Source organism: Python bivittatus, unplaced genomic scaffold (genome assembly GCF_059951505.1).
Source record: "Python bivittatus isolate LINGU-HERP-01145 unplaced genomic scaffold, Pbiv_v1 ctg000350_np1212, whole genome shotgun sequence".
NCBI lineage: Eukaryota > Metazoa > Chordata > Lepidosauria > Squamata > Pythonidae > Python > Python bivittatus.
This window is the reverse complement of record NW_028277074.1, coordinates 32,218,278-32,234,431: the sequence shown is the minus strand read 5'-3', so window position 1 is coordinate 32,234,431 and position 16,154 is coordinate 32,218,278. Positions and strand designations below refer to the sequence as shown.

The 16,154-nt window shown below is 36.6% G+C and overlaps 1 protein-coding gene across 4 annotated transcripts in view; it reads right to left on the bottom strand.

The window, feature by feature from the left end:
* RPS6KA3 (ribosomal protein S6 kinase A3) overlaps positions 1 to 16,154 on the bottom strand; it is a 50,521-nt gene that overhangs the window by 20,444 nt on the left and 13,923 nt on the right. For 2 of the 4 annotated variants that reach the window (XM_088144840.1, XM_088144841.1), the window contains exons 3-10: positions 14,609 to 14,725; positions 13,377 to 13,458; positions 11,620 to 11,700; positions 8,485 to 8,573; positions 7,997 to 8,103; positions 7,591 to 7,628; positions 7,298 to 7,440; positions 3,267 to 3,337 (exon numbers count right to left, since the gene is read on the bottom strand). In XM_088144840.1, the coding sequence (XP_088000966.1) occupies positions 3,267 to 3,337; positions 7,298 to 7,440; positions 7,591 to 7,628; positions 7,997 to 8,103; positions 8,485 to 8,573; positions 11,620 to 11,700; positions 13,377 to 13,458; positions 14,609 to 14,725 (728 nt within the window). The remainder of the gene's footprint in view (positions 1 to 3,266; positions 3,338 to 7,297; positions 7,441 to 7,590; positions 7,629 to 7,996; positions 8,104 to 8,484; positions 8,574 to 11,619; positions 11,701 to 13,376; positions 13,459 to 14,608; positions 14,726 to 16,154) is intronic. The other 2 variants (XM_088144842.1, XM_088144843.1) reach the window with 1 other exon arrangement.

Below are 16,154 nucleotides of genomic sequence, written 5' to 3'. Positions count from 1 at the left end.
AACTGTCCACGCTGCCGCATTCTGCACCAGCTGTAGCTTCCGGATACTCTTCAAAGGTAGCCCCATGTACAGCATGTTACAGTAATCCAACCGGGAGGTGATCAGAGCATGAGTGACCGTGCAGAGGGCCTCCTGATTGAGGAAGGGATGTAATTGCCGCACAACACGAAGTTGCCCAAAGGCCGTCCTAGCCACGACTGCCATCTGCTTTTCGAACAGGAGTTGTGAGTCCAGGAGGACCCCCAGATTATGCACTGGGTCTATCTGGGGATAAACTCCTCGATCTTGAGGCTCCCTGTACCCACAGCCAGTCCGTCTTACCAGGGTTCAGCTGAAGCCTGTTGACCCCCATCCAGGCCCCTACAGCCTCCAGGCACGAGAGGGTAGTCACAGCATCACTTGGGTCACCTGGGATGGAGATGTATAATTGGGTATCATCAGCATACTGATGATACCTCATCCCATGGTGCCGGATGTTCTCACCCAACGGTTTCATGTAGATGTTAATTAGGAGCGGTGAAAGCACCGAACCCTGAGGCACCCCACAGAGTAGGGGCCGTGGGTTGGAACTCTCACTCTCTATCAACACCGATTGGGTTTGGCCTTGGAGAAAAGAGCTGAACCAGCACAACACTGTGCCACCCAGCCCCAACTCCTGCAGCCGACCCAAAAGGATACCATGGTCGATGGTATCGAAAGCCGCCGAGAGGTCAAGCAAGGATGGATGCACTACCCCCATCCCGCTCTCGCCAGTTGCAAGTGAGGGGTTACAAGTGAGGGGGGGAAGGAGGGCTTCATGAGTGTGAGTGAAGAAAGGCAGGGGGGAGATTTATCCCAGTGACTTGCAATCTTGCTTGCTGGCTTCCCATTGACTTTGCTTGGGGGAAGCCAGCAGGGAAGGGTACAAATGGTGATCATGTGACCATGGAAAGCTGCAACTGGTCATAAGCGCAAGCTGGTTGCCAGGCACCTGAATTTTGTTAATGTGACTTTGGGGGCGCTGCAACAGCAGGAACTTCGAGGACTGGTCATAAGTCCCTTTGTTGAGCACCACTCAACAAAGTTCACAACTTCGAACTGTCACTGAATTAATGGTTGTAACTCATACCTGTATTACCTTTCTGCATGTTGCTGCACCTTATTTGCATTCAAAACCTGAGTCCATTTTTAAGAAATTTTCTTCCCTTCTACTCTGGCTCCATGCAACTTTGGGTGCACTGAAGAATGATTTGAATTTTTTTTATTTAATAAAGCCAACTGGCGGAAGTGGTTGTGAGCCAATGCTGAGAATGTTAGTAGGGCTGTTTTTCTGTACATCTTATTAATAAAGTAAGATGGCTGGTAGGCATAGAATTTATAATAATTTTATAATTTTATAGTGCTATTCTTACTGTGATTTTAAGTATGCCATGAAGCATATTACTTTTATTGCTTTTGTGTAATTTTTAGGCAAAACCTAAACCTGTTTAGGTTTTATCTGTGGTTGGACCATGCCATGCTAGGATGTGTGTTAAAAATAACATTCTCTTTGTTTGATTTATGTATAACTTCCAATTGTTCACCTCCTTTTCCCTGTGAAATACAACTACTTTGGTCTTTGATTCATTTTCAGATCCATACTTCTTGCTACATCATTCAATCTAACATTCACTACATGTAGTCCTCGACACTAAACCATTCGTTTAGTGACCGTTCAAAGTTATGACAGTGCTGAAAAAAGTGACTTATGACTGGTCCTCACACTTATGATCATTGCAGCATCCCCATGGTCACGTGATCAAAATTTGGACATTTGGCAACCAGCATGTATTTACAGTTGCAGCATCCCGGGATCACGTGATTGCCATTTTTGACCTTCCCAGATGGTTTCTGACAAACAAAGTCAGTGGGGAACTGTGCTTAATGACCACAGCAAAAAAGGTCGCAAAATCAGGTGCGATCACATGATGCCTCACTTAATGACTACACCGCATAACAATGAATTTTGTGGTCCTTATTGTGGTCATAAGTTGAGAACTATCTTTATGAATTTGGGCTTTCAGACAACAATACAATATCAACTGCCTAAAAAAGTACATACACATTCACATTCCCAGCCTACACATTCTAAGGGTGGTGGCAATGGGACAGGCTAAGTAGCTGAACTAAGAACCGTGTTTCAGAGGTTGAGCTAATATTGTAAAATGATGTACCAAATAATAAAGTGTCAGTTAAAATGAAAGAAATGCTATTAAAGAGAGGCATAGAAATAGAAAAGTAAATTATCCTGGTCAAATTTCTAATGGGTTTAAATATAACTGAAGGATAATGAAAATATCTCTTTCTGCAATGTAACAGAATGTAACATCTAAAACTGGTGAGATGGGAGCAGCAGTGCTTAGTCAGACAAAATGGTTATGTAAATATTGAGAAGATGTCTCCCTGTCTCAAGGTCTAGAAAAGAATAGCCAAATTTCCCTTTATTCTAAAAGGTGGAAGGAAAAGACCTAAACTATGGAATGGAAATATATACCACATAAAGCCTGATTTCTCTGTTCTAGAGTTCTTCATATTCTTTCTGTGAGCTTCTGCTAAAAGAAAGTTCCTGAATACAGGATTAGTATCTGAAGAATTAAAAGTTATTACTGTGTATGGCATGAAGTATAACAAGGAATATCTCATGAACCTAGTGTGTAGTATATCTTGCACATCATGCAGGCACTTCAAAAAAATGTTGCCAAAAAAATTGCATGATTTATCCAGGCAGTCACCAGGAGTCAAGTCTGACAAGATGGTATACATATACATATATCATATACAGTAAGTTACCAGAAATTGAGCAAATATTAGCAGTCAAATACTGATTTATCAAATAATCAGGTATATTTTAAAATTAGGTTGGTATGCAAGAATCAGGAGAGGCTGTAGGAATAAGCACTGAAAAAACCTTGTTCCTCACCTATTCAGTGTTAACAAACTGAATACATGAGAAAATTATTCAAGGTTGGATTACACCAGTAGTGTTTTGAAGACAACAACATGAACAAGAGATAGAATATAGCATGATACATTTGGTGAATTAAAAGGGCTAGATAGTTACATCAAATCTTAAAGCACTGAATTGAATGTATTAAACTTCTGTTGGAGAAGGCTGGACATATGAAATATGCATTTAGGATATATGAGTAACTTTCAAAATGAGGAAAGAGTAGACATTAGTTATTGCAACCCAGAGGGCACCCTCAGTAGAATATCTGGATGAGACATATAAATAAGAGTGTACTCACTTGAGAATCATAGTCATGGTTTCTTTTCTGTCTTTCCCTTGGAAAGGTAGAGTACCAGTGAGCATTTCAAACTGTATAGAGTAAAACTTCCATCAATTATATTAAAAGATATGGAGAAAATCTTTGACAAGATTATTTAGCAGAACAGAGCTTTTTCTTTTTTTCTATAAATGTACATCTTAATTAGAAACTTTACATGCAGTTTTCTCTAATAACAGCTTAAATTCTCAAGGGTCTACTCATCTATATTTTATGCCTCTACTATGTTTATATTCCTCAAATATAATATTTTCCCTAGAAGTTTTTTTACTTTTAAGTACAGTGGTACCTATACTTACGAAATTTTCGAGATACAACCAGCTCCGGCCCCAAAAATTTACCTCTACTTACGAACTTGCCTCTACTTACGAACCGGATCCATGGCCATTTTCCCTGCTGCCACGCGGTCGCGGCTTCCTGTAGGCGAGATCGTGGTAGCAAGGAGATGTTCGGTGAGGCTTGTGGTGTGCTTTGTGGCGTTTGGAAGGTTTTTGTGGTGTTTGGAAGGTTTTTGAGGTTTAAAAATAAAATGCATATGTTTCAGAACTGTTTAGCCGTATTTACATTGAACCTTATGGGGGAAATTTACCTCAGGGTGCAACCAAATTCGGAGGGTGGATTAGCCGTATTTACATTGAACCTTATGGGGAAATTTGCCTCACAGTGTGACCAAATTCGGAGGGCGGAATGGATTAACCGTATTTACATCGAACCTTACGGGAAAATTTACCTCGACTTGAGACCAACTCGAGTTGCAACCAGAGTCACGGAACGAATTAAGTTCGTAACTAGAGGTACCACTCTACAGGTTTTCAATTTCATTCTACTTTTGAAATTCTAAAATAAAAACAGATAACACTGCAATATATTTCAAGATCAAAATGTTCTGAGCTCAAAACATCCCATTCCAACTTCAGCAGAAGTTGACCAACCTTGAAACAGAGGTTGGACCATTTCTGATACTTTCAAAACAGGCTGTTCTAATGTAAGAACACATATGGTGAGGCTAGAATGTGCATTTTTGAGTTGAGATGTTTGTAACTCAAAAACTTTTGATATATTTCCATTTTTAACAGTTCTAAAATACAGTATATTTATATTTTCTTTTCTGCTCTTATACTTTAAGAAGTTCAAATGGTTTATCAATAAATATAAATGCCATGGTAAACAAATTAATGTGGCTACTAATTTCTTGGTTGTTGCAATTATTCTTTTTTCCCTTCTGGAAAGTTCTTTAAATCATTGTTTATAATTTCCTTTGATTACTAGGTGATATCTCAAATTATTTTAAATCTAGGAACTATTCCCCCAAATATTGATTACTAGAAACTAAAAACTAAAATTCAATATAGCTGGATATACAGTGGGGCAAAAAAGTATTTAGTCAGCCACCAATTGTGCAAGTTCTCCCACTTAAAAAGATGAGAGAGGCCTGTAATTTTCATCATAGGTATACCTCAACTATGAGAGACAAAATGAGAAAAAAAATCCAGAAAATCACATTGTCTGATTTTTAAAGAATTTATTTGCAAATCATGGTGGAAAATAAGTATTTGGTCACCTACAAACAAGCAAGATGTCTGGCTCTCACAGACCTGTAACTACTTCTTTAAGAGGCTCCTCTGTCCTCCACTTGTAACCTGTAGTAATGGCACCTGTTTGACCTTGTTATCAAAGACACCTGTCCACAACCTCAAACAGTCACACTCCAAACTCCACTATGGCCAAGACCAAAGAGCTGTTGAAGGACACCAGAAACAAAATTGTAGACCTGTACCAGGCTGGGAAGACTGAATCTGCAATAGGCAAGCAGCTTGGTGTGAAGAAATCAACTGTGGGAGCAATAATTAGAAAATGGAAGACATACAAGACCACTGATAATCTCCCTTGATCTGGGGCTCCATGCAAGATCTCACCCCGTGGGGTCAAAATGACCACAAGAACGGTGAGCAAAAATCCCAGAACCACACGGGGGGACCTAGTGAATGACCTGCAGAAAGCTGGGACCAAAGTAACAAAGGCTACCATCAGTAACACACTACGCCGCCAAGGACTCAAATCCTGCAGTGCCAGATGTGTCCCCCTGCTTAAGCCAGTACATGTCTGGGCCCATCTGAAGTTTGCTAGAGAGCATTTGGATGATCCAGAAGAGGACTGGGAGAATGTCATATGGTCAGATGAAACCAAAGTAGAACGTTTTGGTCTAAACTCAACTCGTCGTGTTTGGAGGAGAGAGAATGCTGAGTTGCATCCAAAGAACACCATACCTACTGTGAAGCATGGGGGTGGAAACATCATGCTTTGGGGCTGTTTTTCTGCAAAGGGACCAGGACGACTGATCCGTGTAAAGGAAAGAATGAATGGGACCATGTATCGTGAGATTTTGAGTGAACACCTCCTTCCATCAGCAAGGGCATTGAAGATGAAATGTGGCTGGGTCTTTCAGCATGACAATGATCCCAAACACACCGCCTGGGCAACGAAGGAGTGGCTTCGTAAGAAGCATTTCAAGGTCCTGGAGTGGCCTAGCCAGTCTCCAGATCTCAACCCTATGGAAAACCTTTGGAGGGAGTTGAAAGTCCGTGTTGCCCAGCGACAGCTCCAAAACATCACTGCTCTAGAGGAGATCTACATGGAGGATGGGCCAAAATACCAGCAACAGTGTGTGAAAACCTTGTGAAGACTTACAGAAAACATTTGACCTCTGTGATTGCCAACAAAGGATATATAACAAAGTATTGAAAATTACATCATAACCGTATGATGAAAATTACAGGCCTCTCTCATCTTTTTAAGTGGGAGAACTTGCACAATTGGTGGCTGACTAAATACTTTTTTGCCCCACTGTATGAGACCATTTCTCTGAGTATGAAGTCAGAAAAAAAGCTGTATTTGAACCATTTTATATTGTTACAAAGTATATTTCCCTTCCATTTACTCTATGCTAATCATCACATTTTTTAATGTACTTGTGACAGAAGTACACCAAGGTATGAAATTCTAGTCAGATCAGAAACATGTTAGAATCTCTTTTCTTTTAAAAACTGCATAATTAAGTTTCTTGTAAAAGCTAATACTTCTTTATTTTTTTTCTGTAATACATAAGTAATATTGATCATATAAACAGCTGGTACTTAAATGGGAGTTCAGAATCTACACACACATTTATATTATTTTAGCAAATCTATAGTGAAAAATATTGCATTACCACATTTTAAAAATCTCAAAAAAAATCATTTTATTTGCAATTTTTGATGATCAAGTAAATGCTACTTGTCTCCATCGAAATCCAAAAGGACATTTTAATTATAGTTTAAATTAGTTTAAACATTTCAATTTTGTTTAGATTTCATTATGGACATAAGATAACAAACTTGAGAAATATTATTTTTGCAATACTATTCCCATAATTCATTCTGTTTAGGTATAAATTATTTCCTGTTGTCCTGATTCAACTCCACTGATGTATAAAAGACAGGATTTAGTTGATCTTAGAGTTACTTTTTTTAACTTACAAAATAATAGTGCCAAGTTTATCGTTGACCTGCAAATTGCTAACAAGTGAGATAATGAGCTCAATTAGTTACCCTGCCAGTTTATGCCCCTGGTATATATGCATTGTATTCATAATATTCAAAATAAATTAATTACCTGCATGTGTATTTGACATTCACATATGGCTTAAGATGAAGCTCCTTCTCTTCCCTTATTTTTACAGAGCTAAATACATTAAATGCATTAAAACACTGGCATTTTATAGTGACTCCCTTACTTTTAATATCCTTTTATTCTCTGTTTTATTTCACTTTTTATATTTTTAATGTATTTATTGACTGTTTTTAGTTTTGTTGTATGCTGCCCAGAGTTGCCTGTGGTGAGATGGGCGGCTATATAAATTGGTTTAATAAATAAAATAAATAACATAATAAATAAAACATGGTGCTGAGTATTAGGGATCCAAAGACTTTAAATCCAATGCGTTAAAAACTTACCATTAGCACACCAAATGACCACCAATCTGCACTCTGTGTATGACCTCGCCGATTAACTACTTCTGGGGCCATGTATTCTACTGTTCCACAAAAGGAGTATGCCTTTTTCTCATGATCAATAGATTCTTTGCTTAAGCCAAAATCTGGAAGGAAAGAAGTACAACATATTTAGTAATATTTCTAAGAGGGTTATTGATTCTTAGCATATATTTTGCAATCACTCTGTCTTTTTATCTGGCAAAAAGCAAGGTGTCTACAAATCATTCAGAGAAAGTAAATTTGTCCTTACATACCTGTTAATTTAATATGTCCTTCTTCATCAAGAAGTATGCTATAAATAAAATAAAGTTTTAAACTGGTTATATAAATTTTATTGACAACAATTAAAGACAGCTAAGGAATATTATTTATTTCTAGGCTACTCATAGTCAACTGTGATTGGAGTGGCCAATAAGCCCTCTAAAATAAACAAACAATAAATTTACTTATCAAATTTATAAATGAAGCTATGAGCGTCTGTTAGAGTTTGCAGTGTTGTGCTATAAATTCTTCCCCTTTTGTATGTCCATGTGATGTCACAACACATGTACAAAAGGGGAGGAGCTTACGACATGACACCTCCTTTGTCATTTTCCTCTCCCTCACTTCAATTCCATGGACACAGCTAGTTGAAGTCAATTTGAAACAACTGACTCTTACTTTTCTGGTTTTAGATCTCTGTATATTATTCCAAGACTATGCAGATGGTCTAAAGCAAGTGCTAATTCAGCCAAGTAAAATTTGACATCATCTTCTGTGAACATGACCTACAAATGAAAACAATATTTTTATAACTAAAGGAGTAAGAATGTTTTTCAAATTAAAATGTAACATATTAAATTAAAAGTTGCATACAGGTATTTAGATATGAGTTTATAAAAGCCACTGCCATAATTAAATAAGCATTAACACAAAGCATCTAAAATTTGTACTAACATACAATCATGATTAGCTGCTAAAAGTTATTTCAAAGTATATGTATGATCTGCCTATCATAAGAAAATAAAAACCAAGGAAATGCAGAAGAAATGCTATCTAAAATGATACATACAAAAATTAAGAAATTTGGAAAAAGTCCTATATATTTAAGCCCATTTTTAAAATGAAAGTTCTATTAAAAAGTTCTCAGTTATAATTATAATACAAACCTTGCTTACCTCTTTGGATAAGCGTGTAAACAAATCGCCTCCCCTGAGAAAGTCTAAAATAAGATATAGCTTCCCTTCTGTTTGAAAAGCTGAGGGAAAAGCAAACAATTGATTTCAGTAAAGTCAAGTCATACAATATCTCTAGCCATGGAGAGGGACTATTTAACTATTCATATTACACTCCATAGGACGCATCTAGATAGCCAAGCCACCGTCAGCATGCATCAACTTTAGTGCCTGCTGTTGACGTTTGTTAAGGCTGCTACTGCACTCCAGTAAGCAACTAACCACACCTACTGCTACCATCCTCTCAATCCTTCCCAAAAATTACCCAGCTGGAATATGCTGAACTTTTACTGTCTGCCTATGGGGCCTCACAGCCCCCAGTGCAGGGCTGTAAAAAGCGTCATGGCTGTTAGAACTGGCTTGGAGGGAAGCTGCTCCTTTGTCATATGAGGTACTCATATTACAAAATTGTTTTAACATGCTTTGCATTAACATTTCTTTGGAAGTATTAACATAAAATGGCTAAACTCCAGCACTTACCATGGGCTATGATTTTCAAGCAGTCCAATAAAATCAATGACCAATGTTCAAGTTCACTAACATTTTAAAGCCCTTGCCTGTTAACACTAAAACATTTATTGTAGATTTTCGTGTATCTGGAAGAGATGCTATGGAAGCTCTTTCTGATTAAAACATATCCAAGTTAAGTTGCTGGATCCCAGCAAGAATGTTTATAAGAGAGAAATGCTTCTATGAAACAAATTATATCTGGTGGAAAACATATATCTGGTTATTTAATATTGGCAAGGAGAAGTAAATGGGTTACTTCTTGTTATTCTTGTTCTTGGCAAGAATAGCAAGACTGCTCTACATTATGAGTTTATTTTGTTTCACAGTCTTATGACTTGATATAATTGTGCAGAACTGCAATGGCATACCAACATTTTGGAAACAGCAGAACATAATGTATCAATCTCGATGCAAATGTAAAATGCTGAGGCAAGACTTTGTCGCTATGCATCAGGTAGTATTAATAATACTTTTTTTTCGTCACATTGATCTGCATGGTTATTTTGTATGAATGTAATAATACTATGTTTTATCATGCTTGAAAAGCTAGAGAAAATGTTTCAGTGAGACTGTACAATAACATCAGGTGTTTCAGAATCTAAACTAAGCAATATTTATTTATTTTATGCCTTCGAGTCAGTTTTTGACTCCTGGCAACTGCCTGGACTAGTCCTTACAGTTTTCTTGGCAAGGTTTTTCAGAAATAATTTGTCATTGCCTCTTCCTAGGGCTGAGAAAGAGTGACTGGTCCAAGGTCACCCAGCTGGGATCGTGCCTAAGGTGGGACTGTAGCTCACGGTCTTCCAGTTTCTAGCCTGTACCCTTAACTGCTACACCAAACCAGCTCTAAACTAAGTTATATATTGCAACATAGTGGCAGTTTCATAAGCTCAGAGTTTGAAAGCTCTGCTTTCCCCTATCAGAAAGGAGGGTACCAGGTTTCTTGAACCAGGACTTGACAGTAAATCTATGCACCTCAACTTCACCAGATTAATTTGGCTGCTAGGCTCAGACTCGGCTAAAGTCCTTCAGACACATAACACAGCATGGCTAAATAAGAATATTTACTGAAATCAGTATGAAGTCACAATGAACAGCTGATTGCCCTGTCAGTGTGAGAGTACAGTTCCCTTTATACCCACAACCTTTTAAAACTGTTGCACCTTCCCACCTCTCCTGTGTTTTAATGGATTTTTTGCCTTGTATTTCATGGTCTTGGAGCCGAGTGGTTGCTGGTCACTGACCTAACTATGCCCCTGCCCTAAAAGTGCTGGCCCCTGGCTTATCTCGTACAGTGAAGGACAACACCCCTGCAAAAAGCCCTTCCACAACATGGCCTGTAGAGTAAGATGACAGCTTCTTAGCCCAGCTGCCTCCTAAATTGCAGTATGAGGTAAACTAGAGTTTTAAGGAAAACGAGCCATAATGAAAAAAACAAACTTTCTGAATGATTTGCTTAATTATTTATCTTAGAGATGAAAAGATAAGCAAAAATGCAAAATATCCATCTAAAATAAAGCTGGCAATAGTGAACATGGAAAGCAATCTCATCAAAGTCATAATAAAAGTATTTCATAACTGAGTGGCTTTTTAAGTTATATTTCTGAAAGCTCAGTCCTGGCTACCTATCAGTGAAGTTCCACCCATGAAACCCTCCTGTCAGAAGAAAAAGGAGAAGAGACATTTTCCCCTTACAATCCTTGCACAACCTGAAAAGAACTGGCAGTCCTTTCAGAGAAACATGGAAGGCAATATTTCAGTTATACAGAGAAGAAGGAATTGTATTCTTCATTTCATTAATCCCCTCATGACCTTTTTAAAGTGCCTTTCAGGAAGAATAAGGAACTTTATATTAGAAAAAGTAAACAACAGAAGTTCGCATAGTATTAACAGCCTAAGCAGTTCTTCAGGTAAGAAGTTGCTATAATAGTATTGAAATATTCAAAAATTCTACAAAAATCACAGTCTGAGGAAGATAAGCCAGTATGAATGTGTAGGTTGCAAATTCTCACCTTCACAGCCAGCCAATCATATGTCAGACAAGCTCAAGCAGTCCATATGTACGGGTGAGGCACGGCTCTTGGGCACATCTAATTACCCAGGCCCTTCCACTGCTAGATAGAGATTTTGGAATCTATTTATTTGACTGATTGACTGATTGTTTAAAGTCAATCAGTTTGTTGATTGTTAGGCAGGATCAGTATTTTTTATTAAGATGACACATTTTGAAGTATTATAGATATAGATTATATAGACATGACCTTGGGGAAGGTACGAAAGAGCTATTAAGGAGGGACTTGGCAGGAGATTACACAGTCCAAAGACTGAAGGAAGCATGAGAAAGAAACTTAAGATAACCCCACCTTGATTTTGTTTAGTATAACATGAGACTGAAAGAAACTTGGACAGGGTTTCAAGATTCTGTTATTATAACCTACAACAATAAAGTAGCATCCTTGGAATCTCAGCAGTGTCTGTTTTTTCACCTGGCCTACCTCAAAGGGCTGACACAAATATTCTAACCACAATGTATTGATTTGCAAAATTTATTAAACTTACCATAATGTAACTTGACAATAAAGGGATGGTTAACTTCTACTAAGATGTCACGTTCCATTTTTGTCCGAACACGATCACGAACTATAAAACATTTAGTTCAAATTAATAGCTACTAAGTGAATTTGGACTTTTTGTTTTGGTATATCTAGATATACCAGCCTAAATGTTTTCCAGAATCAATCAAATGTAAAAATGTAGTAAATGCGGTAGTGCAACAATTACTATTAGCTAGCCAATTAATACTACTTGATAATTAAAACAGACAAGTCTGCTGATGCCAACCAGTATTTCAGATAGCTAGTGGACAGACAAGCTGTGGCATAGGCAGAAGTATTATTATTATTATGGTTGATCGCACAGTCAGCCAGATGATTAGACTGGATTTGGCATTTTTATGGCATTTTAAGTCCTTCCCAAGGACCTGGGATGATGATGATGATGATGATATTATTATTAGTACTAGTGGTATTTCAGGATTCTTCTTCAAGAAGACCAGCCATCACTAATCTAGTCTAACCTCTCCACAGAAACACTTAATTACAGACCCAGAAAGATCAGAGAAATACTAATTTTATTATATTTCTACCCCACTGCAATCAAATGCTCTCAGCAGCTTATATGTAAAATACATTATTAAACAACTGAATATTTGGCATAGTAGCACCATGACAACAACCAACCTTAACTTCTTACTAAATATATGCAACGTCAGGTTGCTAAATAGTTACACAGAGAATACCAAAAAACAAAACAAAAACAAAAAACTATACACAAAAAGTCAAGAGTCATACACAAAGAAAAAGATCATGTACATTTGTAGTATTCATAAATTCAGCTGGGGCACATTCTTACAACATGCTAGGCAGTAAACTTGTTTTAAATAACGATCTTTTGAGCAAGCCAATAAAGCTAAGCTTTAGTCTTAGAGAGAAATAATTATGGCTCACATGAACAATTCTTGATTTGTTTTTCCTTTATTTTAGTTGTTCTTTCCCGATGCCTAACTAAGTTATCCAGACATAAGAACTGTTCATGAGAAAATGATAAAGTTTTAGATGTTAAAGACAAACCTACAATCAAGATGATAAAGACTATAACACTATCTATAAATTTTGTTATACAGATTCTTACTAGAACACTAGAATATATGTTACAAATGGGTTTGTATTATACTAAGAAGAAGTGACACATTACAGACACACCATTCACAAAAATGAATTTTCTCAATAACTTTTAAAAAAAGCTTAAATCACCAGCACTCACATAAGAGTTTATGAATATTGAAAATTACATCCTCCATTTCAAATTTAAGTCCCTTAAATATATGAATTTTTAAAGGGGGCTAAAACTCTTCTCATAGTATATAAATATTATGCAGCAAAATCAGAAAAAAAAATCATAGGGCTGGAAGAGACTTGGAGGTCTTCTAGTTCAACCCCCTGCTCGAGGTGGGAGTCCTTATACCATCTCGGACAAATGGTTGTCCAATCTTGGTTGTCCAAACCAAAGAAATTGCTTTGAAATCTCAAACTGTTCATACCACAAGAACTAAAAAGTCAGATTTACCAAGAAAAACTGATTTTTAATCATTTTTAATTCTACTAAATTCTTAGACCACTTTTAACCTTATTTTTTAACAATAAAAGCCACAATCTGTCTGCGGTGTATTATTCTTATTTCAAAGCCACTAGTCGCTTGCTACAAAAATATTCCTGACTATTATTTCTTTAAAGTTATCTATAGGTTGCATAATTTACCTTTCAATGTTGCTTTTTTTAGCACTTTCATTGCATACAGCTGTTTGGCATCAGATCCTGAGATTTTTTTGACAAGGAATACCTGTATCAAAAACAAGTAAAGCTTTTTTAATGGCAAACAAACGATTTTATTATAATAAATTAGGTGAATTGGCCAATATAAAAAATAGGACTCTGCAGCGCTTTCAAAAAGCGTGCTTTACAGTGCATGGGAGCATCTACAAAGTACCCCTTTCTGAATTGTTATAGTAATGCCAGTCTTCTTCCGGCATCAAAAGCTGCTCCTAGCTGTCTACACATGCGTATGCATGCATACCTATTACATTTCAGTGGGAAAAATGCTAAGTGATGTGGTTGTGCATGTACACCACTTGCAAAGATAGTTGGGAACAGATTCCAAAGCAGCTGCATCAACCTGCAGAAAGCAGCCCTTTTAACAGTTTGGTAAGATGTGTTTTGTCTACTTTGTACACTATCCTGTGGGTTGTAAAACCACCCTTTCAAAGGGTTTGTAAAGGCCTAATAAATATTTCACACATGCAAAATGCAGTAGTATCAATTTCAACTCTGTACCATGGAGGGGAGTAGAATATGAAAAAGCCTCTGACTCAAGTAAGAGGAGTACGGCTGGTTAGGACATACCAAACAGTATTATTAAAATGTAAAATTCTCCAAATATTTTATATGCTTCTGGTCTAAAACAAGGTGCTGCCTGTTACTCAATGTTAGGCTACTTAGCACTTTGGATTAGATTCTGAAAAGGAACCTTTGAAAGACATAGGAACACAAAAGTAGCCTTGTCTATGACTCTTAAAGCAGTGGTATCCACTTCCATGATCATATGGCAGCTGGATCTTGGGAAAAGATGTGGCTGCTTTGAGGACCTGCAGACAGATGCTATATTCATGCTCCTATATGCGTCAAAGCATTCTGAATAGAATCCAAAGTACTGCAGTTTTATTAATGATACAAGTTTTATGTTAATTTAACCATTAAAATGGAAAATTGTGAGGAAATTAAATTTATACTGTACATCATCCGTAATTTGCCAACAATCATTCTTATATATTCAAATCTGAGCTTGGGCAGCAAACTAGAAGACAATTAAGGAACTTGAAGAAAAGATTTGGTTGATGGAATTTAAGAACTAGGTATTTGTTTAGGGAATTCTGATTAGTACAGGCTGAGGCAAATACTGTGGTACCTTCTACAGATCAAAATTTCTCTCTTACCTTTCCAAAAGATCCCTGGCCTAGTACTTTAAGGAGTTCAAATTGTGAAGGATCTGCCTTTTCATGTCCTTCTTTGACATGATATGTTATTGCAATCTCTTTAATATTGCCTTCTTCCTAGAAAATAAAATAAAAATAAATAGTTCAATTTAATGAGTGGAGCTCATGTCATTTTTTAAAATAATTTTTATTAAGAGATTTTATACAATAGTAAAAAGAAACATACAATATAAATAGAAAGAAAGAAAGAAAGAAAGAAAGAAAGAAAGAAAGAAAGAAAGAAAGAAAGAAAGAAAGGTGGATAAGTAAAAAAAAGTAAATAGAGGAAAGAAAAGAATAAAGAAAATATATAAAGGATCAGATTCCGACCTTTACAGCAGTTACAGATGAATTTCTTGTCAATCCTCCCTCTTTAAGGTTATGTCATAATCCCCTTCTCCTCAAATTTTCCCCTTCTAATTATCAAATCCATAAGTCACCAGTTCATTTTTTTTCCATTTTCAGCAAAAAGTCCATAAAGGGTTTCCAGTCACTAATAAATGTACTTGTCTTCTCCCTAATCAAACAAGTCATTTTGCCATTGAGTGGAGTTCATTTCAGAACATTTTTTTAAAACGATACATGTAATGAAAGGAAAATGAATAAGACAAAAACGGGTTTCATTGAATATAATTCAAAAAGGAAAAACAGACAAGTAGTATGATTGATATTGCACTATGAAACACATAACATATGACAGTAAAAAGAATTGCAACAAAATACAGGCAAGGCTACGTAATTGCGAACCTTTCCAATTTAAATTAGTTAAAAAGGGAAAATAGACATCTGGTATTATTAACAGCATAACAGAAATATTTAGATCATTATTTCATGCTACTTCTCAAATGTTTTTTAAACACTTTGTAATGCCAGCGGTTCAAGAAGTTCCTCAATAATATATGGCTGAGTTTTTTAAGCCTAGTTCATACCTTATGTATTAAATGGGTAAAGCAGAAGCAAAACTGCTTCACTTCCACTTTTGGTCCTGTAGAAGAAGAGGGATGTTTGGATGTCATAGCACGAAATTTCAGAAATTCCCATTATGAACATGAGAAATGAAAAGTACTGACTTGGATTACTCCTTTCCCTTCTAAATTTAGCACAAAGTCATTGGAGTTTCATGTACTAAAGATGAAGAGTTTCTAGATTACTCTAAGTTCCTGCCAAACTGCCTCAAAGCACTGCTATTTGTGCTAATACAAAATATGTAATTAATGCAAACCCACAAATCAAAGAAATGTGTTCATGTCTCCCTTTATTTAAACTTTTATTCACTAAAAGTGGTCATGTTTGCACCTAGCCAGTCCTCCAAGATCAAACAGGGCAACATATATACAAAATGTTAATTTCATAATCTTTTGAAAATAAGATTTGGCTGAGCCAGATCATGGCTCTCCATCTCCTTCTCCAAAGACAAAATTGATGCTTGGGAGTTAAACTGGCTGGATATTGCCCCTCTTCAAAATCCAGCTTTCCATTCCTGATTTAAGTAAATTGATTAGTAGCA